The 11,480-nt window shown below is 36.0% G+C and overlaps 1 protein-coding gene across 2 annotated transcripts; it reads right to left on the bottom strand.

Moving 5' to 3' along the window:
• Positions 1 to 488: 488 nt before the first annotated feature.
• Positions 489 to 9,735, bottom strand: LOC120631999 (beta-mannosidase). Of its 2 annotated transcripts, none has more exons than XM_039901728.1 (12): positions 9,477 to 9,735; positions 7,566 to 7,712; positions 6,950 to 7,098; positions 6,321 to 6,514; positions 5,379 to 5,637; positions 4,609 to 4,774; positions 4,382 to 4,510; positions 4,111 to 4,285; positions 3,230 to 3,803; positions 3,020 to 3,149; positions 2,097 to 2,482; positions 489 to 1,195 (listed from the first exon to the last, which is right to left on the bottom strand). In XM_039901728.1, the coding sequence occupies exons 1-12, from the start codon at positions 9,619 to 9,621 to the stop codon at positions 974 to 976; spliced, it is 2,676 nt and encodes an 891-aa protein (XP_039757662.1). In that variant the 5' UTR covers positions 9,622 to 9,735; the 3' UTR covers positions 489 to 973. The 2 variants fall into 2 exon arrangements, with proteins under 2 accessions (XP_039757662.1, XP_039757663.1); XM_039901729.1 differs by lacking the exon at positions 489 to 1,195 and having other exon boundaries at positions 2,114 to 2,196; positions 2,396 to 2,482.
• Between the last annotated feature and the right edge of the window lie 1,745 nt (positions 9,736 to 11,480).

Raw genomic sequence — 11,480 nt, 5'->3', positions numbered from 1 at the left:
AGGTATTTTGGCGATATTCTACCGTAAGACTTCTTAAAATTATTTATCCTAAATTAATTTTTCTTCTGAAGTCCACGTATGACAGAACGTCCATGTAACAAAATACTTCTTACAATTTTCAATTTGATAGTCATCATCTGTTTTTCATTTCTTATATTTAATTATTAGTAAAAATATTGAAATAATATAATCACATTGTTAATTATTAATAAGCAATATCTTGTATGTTAATTAGCTGCTATTGTAAAATAAACTATAATCAATATTCAATAAAAAAGAAACGCCCTTACCAGTTTAAGAAAAATCGTCCAAAAATTTATTTATACGCAATTATTGTACTGATATTTAATTGAGTGTTCAATGCACGCATACGCATACTCATTGTAAGCTAAAATAAATGTAATTGAGTTGCTTTTTAAACTGTCTTTTATTTCTTACTTAAACAAGAAACAAATTTTCTAAACAATCTTTTACAAGTTGCTTATAGGGCAAACAGTTAAACCAAACGTGTAATGTCTTAAAACTAAAAATTGATACTTGCAGAGTACCTAAGGCTACTATCGGCTCCACGATACCGGATGATTTCTTGAGCAATCTACGCCGGATCTAAAAAAATACGTTTCATTACAAAGATATGGATCATTAAGCGCCGTAGAATATGTTCGAAAAAGAAACGTGACGTAGGTGCTTCTTTGACAAGGGATAAAACTAACGTATCCACCTGCCAAAGCACAGTAAAAGGGTATAGGAGAAGTTTGTCCCCGTTTATTACACGTATAATTTTTTGAATATTATTTTCAAACGTGCGTCAATGTTCGGAGAGTTGATAAAACTAGGGGAAGATACGATTTTATCCTTTCCCTAGGTAGAAAAATGTACATTTTATAAACTTGTATTGGAATAAAAAACACATTTATTTTGTAATACACATCTTATTTTAACTGGTCATGTAACAACCACAAAGTGGTTTTAATTAATGCATATAATATTTATAGGATATTGATTTCTCTAGTTCCTTAGCGCTTATCACATCGCGGGTTATAAAGTCAACATTGAAATTTGGTTTCGTTACAATAAAACCATTATTCTCGAACGTTCCATCCACCGATTCCGCTTCTAGCCAAAGGAATAGTATAACAGTATTTACGTTTATGCTTATTAGGAATTTATATTCTTCTTTCTTCTGCACTGTTATCTGCAATGAAAAGGATTAATTTCTTTACTAACAATAATTTTTTTTTTTAATAATGTACTACATGTTTGAAGTAATCGTGATTATCTACAAAAGAATCCGCGAGGCCATATGTCTAACTGTTATGGTTAAGTCAGAATAACTGCTTTTTTATAATTTTTCTTTCAAAACACGGGTACAATCTTAAGATGTTAACCTTCCTATCATCATATTAATCCTTATCCAAATAAATAGTTTTATAAATATTAATTTTGATTGTATGTATACCTGCAAATTCCTTTTTAAAATATTCAAATTGAACCTATCGCTTAGAAGTTGCGACGGGTATAGAAACGCAAAAAGCAAGAAAAATGCAGCGGGCCGCCGCGCCCGGCCGCGAATAACACAGTTCAAATAAAACTGGACCTGGTAGGCAGCGCTGCAATTCGTTTCTAGGTTTTTTTAAGATATTAAAACCTCTAATACCGATTGCATACCGGTGCAGACGAAGTTGCGCGGGTCAGTTAGTTTGTTAATAATTGTGTGGATATTCCATACAAAGAATATGTGCTATGGGCCTAATAAGAAGGCTCAGAGTCACTCAGCGGGCGATGGAGAGAGCTATGCTAGGAGTAACCAACGTAGCTCAGCGAGTCGAAGCTGAAGTGGTAATGGGCGGGGCACATAGCTCGGAGAACCGATGGATGTAACAAGTATGCTAAGCAATAAATCTATAGATAACGGATAGATAAAATATTGAAAATGAACGTTAGACTACATCATCGCTTACAATCAGGTGATATTTGTAAAATTTTATAAGAATTTAAAGGAAAAATGGTTGATTAACAATGGCTTAATTTGCTTCAATCTGGAACTGCTAACGTGAAATTTCATCATGACATGCTACTATGTTAATCATACTTACGCTTATGTTCGGTTCCTTTAATCCTTTAGCACTCTTTAATGGAACGGGGAATAGATAATTGTAAGGGGACGAAGAAACACCTTCGGCTTTCAATGAAAACCTGAGAAAGATTTCATTTTTATTGTCAGCATTCCATAGAGGTATTGACGCTTGTTTCTTTGTATTCAGAGGTTCTACATCAGCAGGATAAGAAATGGACTGGATAGGCGCTAAACTACTCCAGTTAAAGGTATCCACTGTTATTTTGGCCCCGATAATTGATACGAATCTATCGTTTGTTAGGTATATATCCACATCACCTGTGTTAGTCAACCGTGGTGATACCAAAACTGGGGCAAAGAAGGACTTGGCAAAGTAATGCAGCATTTTCCATTTTCCGCCAAACTCTGCAAAACGTTTTTAATAAAGGATGGCAATTATTACATGTTCCTAATCGAAAAATATAAACTGCTGGAGGTACAGAGGCCAATTGGTGCAGTGGGCACCCCTCTTTCTGAGTTCAAGGTTTTTTCGATTCCCCCAACTGGAAAATGTATGAGATAAACATTTTTTATTTATTTATTTTAGCGGCTCGACTAACAATCTCGAAGTCCTTGTTAAGTTAGAAATTATAGTGTAGTTAAGAAATTATTAGTAACAGGTCGGTGTTAAAGATTTGCCCGTGCCTCGTAGAGCACTTTAAGCGATAATGACAGCAGGTTATCTCTAGCACGACGTGATTAACATAATCATTGTAAAGTCCGCTAACCAGCTGTTAAATATAATAAACAATTTATTATATTTATTATATTTAATAGATATAATAAATTGAGAGAGTTTTAGGTCTATGCCCTAAACTCTCTCTCCTGTGAGAGAAAAAGTATTCGACTTATCAGGCTGAAGATAATGGATGATGAATTAAAAACATGTTAATGTTATCTTACCAATGCCGGACCAAGATGGCGCCTGCCACACGTCATTCAACTGCCAATAAAGCGCCCCCATCGTATACCAGTTCGACTGGCTTTGTCTATAAAATTCTGTCTCCGCCTTTATTGACATGGCTTGTGATATCTAAAATCGTGTACTGAACTATGTATGTGGTTCATAAAGAAATAGAAATAACTTAGTTTTATTAAAACAAAAATTTCTACCTGGCTATAAAATACGAATTTCTCAAAATACTGAGTATCATTTTTATCAAGATTCAGTCGTCGATCAATTTGGGCCTCGATAAAACTATATCCAGCAGGGCTGTGCTGTCTGTGTTTAGAATAATTGCTATCAACGTGGTAATCTTCAGTACTATTTGATGCCGTTCTCATAGTGTCGAGAGATGGTAATGATTGGAAGCCATATTCTGATGCGAATCTCGTTTGAGGGTAAATATTGCTGTCCCAACTATCTGCTAGATAATTGTAGTAGTGTGTATCTCCGTAATTTGGATCGTAAGGATTTTGAGCTATATATCCATCTTCTTCGCTCTTTCGTCCATTTGAGGGACTCGAAATCACGTAACGCCTTCCAGGGTCAATGCCTTCTACTATAGGTTTTATTGTATCCACGTATAGTTTGATATAATCGCTCTTATATTTTTCAAATTTTGATTTCGTCCCGTACCAGTTGCCACGTAATGCGACTTCGTTTTCGTTGTTACCCGCCCAGATAGCTATGGAAGGGTGGTGTTGAAGACGGATTACGTTTTGTTCTATTTCAGTAGCAATGGTTCTAAAATAAACACGACAAAATTTACATAGATCGTATCTTAGGTTATAGTTCAAATGCAGCTTTTACGTTTATTTAACGACAAGGATGCTTGGAAGCAAGCCGCTCCACTCACAAAATAGAAAACTTCTGTAGATTGCAAACTACAGAAGATAATCTGGTGAGTTTTTTGCGTTGCTTTTCTCTACAGAATCTGCCTTCAGAATCGGCGGTAGAGTCACTACAGACTGACTTGATGTTTCAAAAAATGAATTTTAAATTTTAATTTGAATTTTGTTTCATTTTTTCTTGTGAAAAGATTAGTTCTTACGTTAAAAAATCAGAATCCACGGGATACATTGAGCATGCGAAGAGAAAGTCTTGCCATATCAATATGCCGAGTTCGTCGCAGCGCCTGTAGAAGTAGTCTGATTCATATATTCCCCCTCCCCATACCCGAAGCATTGCCATGTGCGTGTCACGAGCAGCAGTTAGTAGGTCATCAACTGAAAATAATCAACTCAAGGTATAATTTTAAAAAGCAACTTTTACAATCCCAGCTACTGATCGTATCAGGCACAGAACTAATCTATTGCACTTACTTGTATTTCTATTGTCACCAAGCTCAGGCAGGATATTTGAAGGTATCCAATTTGACCCCTTCATGAAAATTGGATAGCCGTTGATTTTAAAATAAAATGTCAAACCGTTGCCTCCACTAGTTTCATTGCCTTTAATGTAAAAAACTAATCGTTAAACAATCTCCTATAAAACGTAAAGACACGCAATATAACAAATGTAGGTAGTATCTCATACGTATTTTGCTCACCCAATATCAAGGCAGCGTCTTCTTCCACTAATTCTATAGTGCGAAATCCTATTTTCGCGTGTTTATAAGATATCTCTTTATTCTTTTCATTCGTTCTAAGGAAAACTAATAAATTATACAGTCGCTGATCACCATATCCATTGGGCCACCATTCGGTAATTACATTCTGGAACGAAAAGATTAGGTATTAAACGAATATTACAACGACGACGGTAAATTACGACTATTACGACGACGGACAACAATAAATAAGAAAATCACTGAATAAATAACTATTAATAAAAGCAACAAGACACAAAAATAATATGAATAAACTAAGAAAGCCCAAAATTATTACCATCAATAAATATCCTATAACAGTCCGCTAAAAACCACTGCCAGCATCAAATTTGTCCATTACTACAATGCTGGGCAGACAGACGGATTGACACTGCTGCCCATTCTCCATTATATTTCCTTAGTCGTAAAACTTTATTCTGATCTGCAGTAACCATACGGATCCCACAAAATTATTTCTGAGCCAATTTGGAAATTACCTCGTAGTAGTAGCCGCTAGCCTACGTCTACTAGGGATAGATCTAGCGGACATCCGTCACACCATCCCCCCCTGATGTGGTCGAGTCCTGGGGCTCTTCTCATGGCGAGCTTTCGCGCTCGCCCCACTCGGTGACGCCGTAGCAACCCCTCAGGTGGTTATTAGCAAGTGTCAATCCGAACAAGTAAAAAAGTAGCGGACATCTGACGATGTATTTCTAATATTTTTTACTTACTGCACTAATATTCATGTCTATTTCAGCTTCTACTGTTCCATCGTCTCTCGTTGATATGTCCAGATATTTTCCGACTTTTAATGTTTGGTGTCCTTCCACACTTAAGTACACACTCAGGTTGCCCTTAATACTTTTAAGGGTTTCACCCGTTTGCAAATAAACTTTGGTTTTCAACAACCAGGATGTGTCGTTTTTCTCTGTTTGTGTCGTTAGAGATCTTATGACAGCGCCGTTGAAAAACTCTATTCTAGCTGGTTTCCTGAAAAGATTTGTCATGTACTCTTAAACTATTAAGTTTAATACATTGTCTTACATCGTCTTAGAATTTGCTCTTTCTGCACTGAAGGCAAATTCTTTAATAGTTAGGTGGGTAGGTAAGAGCCTAGTAAGTTCTTTTCAATATGTGGTTAATTATACTTTAGTGAACTTTAGCTTTGTTCTAACATTTCTCTAGTTTCCTGCTATTCGATCAAGGTTGGCTTATTATTCGAAATTTAAAATTTAATTTGACATGCCAAAAATTTAACAAAGACCAACTCACATTTGACTCGGGACTATCGCAGCTGGTTTTGTTTTTAATAGGGGTTTGCTCGTGCTTAATAAAAAGGAATGATGAGGTCTCGCACTTGATTAGAATACTCATGCTCACTTTAGCCTTGATAGAACTCAAAGTTAAGTTAGTTCACGAAACATGTCAGGAGTTCCTTGCACACCTTTCCGCTTCGTACATATTGTATTAATGTGGATATAGAAACATTTTTTGCGACTTGGATGTCAGCAAAGGACGTCACTGATAATAGCATATTCCTCTGTATTAGAATGGCCCTGTATAAGATGGAGGAATAGAATTGTGTAGTTCAAAGCTTAACATGTTCTCTCGGAGATAATGCAAGGCTCTCTGATCTTAATAAACAATCCAAATAATTTCTGCAATACACTTACCAGATTCCAACAGACGGAAATGCTGGACCCCAGTCCCAACTAAAGGAAGCCTGCATTTTCCTTATTTGGTTCGCGTGGCACTCGCCGTTATAAATATCAGGCACACATTCTGGCACCGTGAAGTACTTTTCGGAACGAGCTTTGGCGAAGTTTACAGGTGAATCGAACGTAAACTTCAATTCGTTTTCTCCTATCTTCAAGCAAAGATTTTGTTAAGACATACCTTAGGTAATGTTTTTTTCAGTTTTTGTTTAAAATATATTTTTTATCTACTTTTTAATGTAGCTTGATAATAATATTAGTCACATAATTGGGAAAATTAAATAATTGAATATCCCATAAATTCATTTAAGTATATTCGATAATCGATTGACTTAAGAATAATATGTCTACTCATGTGTTTGTTATTCTTAAGTCAATAAAGAATACACATGGCGAATCTCACATGGAAAATTCTTCGTCTTACAACCACGTTGTCAATGCTCATAAATCATAAGTTAGAAATAATTAAATTTTTATGAATTGGTCTCTTCAAGAAAAACTCTTCAGGTGTAGCACCTGCGAGGGACGGGGCAGCGGCGTTTTGGGAAAAATGGTCCGTGTTAATAGCCTTTAGCAGTTGTCCTTACCTTAAGGTATTCCTTTACATTGACAACGTATCTAACAAACATGTTATCTGTTAAGCCAATGGGTCTACCGTTTAGCTCGATGTAAGCAACAGTATCCACGCCTTCCAAAACCAACTGTGCAACTGAATATTCGAGGCTTTCGGCACTGACTGAAAAAAACAGTAATTATTCTAACTTTATAAACAAAATTGTTCTCTATACTATACCATTTCCTTCCAAGGAAAAGGTGTTTCGAGCTTAGACCTGCAACGCTGTTCCAATGCGTGTTTAAAGTAAACTTACTTTTATAAGGGGTATAGACTTTTTTACTTCTCATGCTCTTAAAAGTTGTAAGTACTTTAGGTGTGTAGTGATAATAATTTTCTTTCTGACTGTGGATTCTAGTATTGTTGACCTTTATTTTGGTGAGAATATTTTTTTGATGCAAATAAATTTCTTTGCAATCAAAATATAAAATTTTAGCAATTTCGGGCATATAGCCTTAGATCTCGAACAAATTTCCTCGCAATCAAGATGAAAAGCAGAGTATGTAATTCGGTAATTTCTTAATAATTAAGGATCTAGGTACTTTTTAATATTGATGGTGAACAAACCAACAACCACCAACCATTCTAACCATTAAGTTTCCCAGTGTACGTCCAAGTGTCATATGCGACCCAGCGTGTGAGGACATCGTTGAAGCCCTGCAAGATGTCCCCGATGATACCAGACTTCTGAAGATCCGAGTAAACCCCACCTGGCACTGAACCCGTTACTGAGATTGCTAAAAAAATATTCAAATTCACCGATAATAAATGATAAATGAATGAATATACTTCTATTATATACCTCATAAACATACAGAAAAATTAGAAACAAAAATTTAACACCAAGTAGACAATTTGGCGGCCTTATCGCTATATAGCGTCCAGGCAACCAATGGCGTTAAACACAGCTCAAGAAGAGAGGTAGGTAGGTGGTGCATATAAATATACATATCTTATATCGTTAAACGAGCAATTCTTGTATATATATATATATATATATATATAATTGGAGTCTCGGAATCGGCTCCAACGATTTTCATGAAATTTAGTATACGGGTTTCGGGGGCGATAAATCGATCTACTTAGGATTCATTTATATTGGAATCTCGGAATCATTTATATTGGTGATACGACAGTTTTCTTAAGTCGACTCATTCGCGGACGAAGTCACGCGGGTCCACTAGTTAACCTATATACATAAAAACTATATATAAGTATATAGTAATTAAGGTATAGGTAGTCCCAATGTCTACATATTATCTGGCCTGATGCCAGCATCGTGGCTGTTATCACGCGACGATAACAGCCACGAAGACTGACCTATGTCTTCATCAACCCATTACTAGCCCACCAAAGTGCGCGGATCTCCTGTCAGTATGTGGAAAGTTTACCCGTAGTCGGACACGCTTGAAACGACTTTACGTGCCTTTTAGAACATTATGGGAACTCTAAGGCATGCAGGTTTCCTCACGATGTTTTCCTTCACTGTAAGAGCACCGTATAACTCCGACAAGTTAGAGGTGTGTGCCGGGAATCGGACACGGTCCAAACGATATCGACGGCGAAGCCCTAACCTCTGACCTATCACCACATGGGTATGGGTAGTACCAACTCAATAAAATAATTCTGGACCACACAATCCAAATATCAGGCCAGAACATTGTTGTAACTACAATAAAAAATGTCTGCATACTTATCACACCATTGCCATATTATTATTTAAATTAGACAAATGCAAAATCCTACAAATTTCACTTTGAAAGATCAGCTGAAACGGAAGATTTCTTCCTAATTTTGACCCCAAATAGTCTAAGGATGCTCTCATGTCCACCTCGGATCACCTTATGACCTTGAGACCTTTTTTAATCGGACCCAAAAAGACGGATTGGTACATCGGGCGCATACATTTTGCAGATTCCGCGCTTCCTTGATATGAACTCAAACAAAGACAACGCTAAAAAGCTTTTGCCTGAGTAGCGCGGCTTGTTGCCATTCAGAGATTGTTGAGATGTGCTCATGTCATAGCAAAAACAATAAGGTGGTGCATATGGACCGTGATTAATGAATTGTTATAAGATGGTAATTCTGTCAAAACTCATAGCTTGGCTTTAGTCAAATGTGCCTCGGCAACTTTACTTTTTATTGTATAAGTGGATAGGTATACAAAGGTAGGCAGAGACCTCCTTTTAGGTGCTTATAACATAATTAATTATTGTTAAACTAAATTAAGCTAGAAAATTGTCAAGAGTTTCGATCGAATTTAAATAGTACCTACCTATGTTGGTATTCCTATCATAGAAATTGGTAACCTACTAAATAATACTCAATAATACAACGAAGTCGACTTCGCCGGTGCCCGGTAACGAAATGGCAGGTGTAAATACCTTCCAGTCAGTCAACATCAATAGTGTTTTTAATCTTTCACATTGCGTAGGTAAGTAGGTTAACACAATATGTACTACCTTTTCTATCAAGTCTTTAAATTAAGTAATACTACTTACATTTATTTTTGTTTTCCAGGGTCCAAATAACCTTTCCATTCGACGAATCTAAACTGAACCTTGAGAAGCAAACAATATTGTTAAAATTCACAGAAATAAAACATAATAGTAATATGTTATAACACTTATACATAAACAGAGTCATGGTGAAATAGTTTTTAACTATTCGAAGCGGTTGTAAACAAAAACATAATCTCCAATAATTTAGTTCGATGAACTAACATAAGTGGGCATGCGCATGTTTGTCACATCACTTGATTACGTCGCATAATAGGGAAGACCACTATAACATATCGATAAATTTAACAGGTGTCAAAAAGTAAAAGACTGATCGGATTGCTCACGTATTACAAATTCAAATCCTTACAAAACGGTGGCTTCCAACTTGAATAATTTGAACAAAAGTAAAATAAAACGTAGGAAAGGAATATTCAAAATCTTATTTCTCGAATAAGTTTATGTAATAAAATCTTATTATACTTACGTTTTAACTTATTATGCAGGATTCTCGGTAGATTCGATAATCCGATAACCTTGTTTAATAATCAAAATATTTTGCCTTAGCTCGCAAAAACAGCACAATAAGTTTTCTTTACTGTTATCACCATTTTGCTGAGATAAAATGTCTAGTATTAGAAATGTTACATTGTATTTATTGAGGAGGCACCTGCCGTTGCCAGACGGGTGATCTGTCATATATAAGGACCATCCTATCCTATTAACTAAGATTAAGACTCAGGTTTTACTAGTGTCCTGCCAGCATCTACCCTGATTTCTATCAGTCACTTTTGTGAATCTAAGTACGTTGTATTTAGCATGCAGTTTAATAATTATTATTTCATACCTATTAAATACATACATTTTATGCCATCTGCCTGTAAGTGGCGTGCACAAGGTTTTTGACCAGGGTATGCATAAAGATGCCATAAAATGGAACAATCCTTCGCATTTATGAGTTATACAAAACTTTTAGGGTAGGCAGAGCTTTTTTGCATATATGAAGTGCACGCCACTGCTGCCTACATAGTTCGAAATTGATTCTCCACCATGTCCTGTTGCTGCATAAGCACAAAATTTCAGTACCCTACTACAATTATTACTTAAATATTTACCTAACCTGGGACTTGTTATACTGTTCTTGATACTAGCTGTCCTATGCCATTATTAGATAGCTACAGTTAGTAGTGGCACGTATAAACCGAGAAATCAGATTAATGTGCTCTTAGATATACAGTAAGAGCAGTAACAATAGAAGCAAACGACTGAAATACCTAAGCTGGCACCAATACCACACCACCATCTTTATTACATCGCCGTATTGGTACTTAAACTCTTTTATTTATTCGTAGTACCTATGTAGAGAGCCCTTCTTCCGCTGGTTTTACTACTCCACATAACCAACCCACTTCAGAAGCTAAGCCAGCTAACCAGCTTATAGAGGAGTTCCAGATGTAAGGCTGAAATTACAGGTAAATCTGTTAGTTTATTTTTTTGTTTGTTAGGTACCTGTTCAGCGCAACGCAGGTTGCTTCCTAGAGATGAGCGTAAGGTTAACCTTTGCACGTCTTCACAGTTAACAGTCGTGCTCACCGAGGCAGTAAATTTTCTGACTACGGACAGGAGAGAATTTTTATTTTAATGCAAAAAACAACAAACTCAGCTTCATTTTAAGTAACTCCAATTGCTAACTTGTGAAAAAAAAAATATTAAAAATATTATTATACGTCGCCGTGTTCCATCACTACGAACGTCCGAAACGAATTATCACTAACGACGTTTATAACTGTACATAGTTCTAATATGTTATATTTAAGCTCACGGGCTGTATAGATATTGAGACCACATCACTTGTGTTGCGATAAGCTGCATAATCGTCAGAATATAATTAACTTAGATAATACACATATTGTTACTGTAGTATACTTTTATGATCATACTAGCGAACCCGCCCGACTTCGTCCGCTAATAAGTAGACTTAATAAAATAATCGTATGTTGTCGCGGA

This window comes from Pararge aegeria, chromosome 19 (assembly GCF_905163445.1).
Source record: "Pararge aegeria chromosome 19, ilParAegt1.1, whole genome shotgun sequence".
In the NCBI taxonomy this organism is placed as follows: domain Eukaryota; kingdom Metazoa; phylum Arthropoda; class Insecta; order Lepidoptera; family Nymphalidae; genus Pararge; species Pararge aegeria.
Note: the sequence above shows the minus strand (reverse complement) of the source record. Positions and strands in the feature narration are given on the sequence as shown.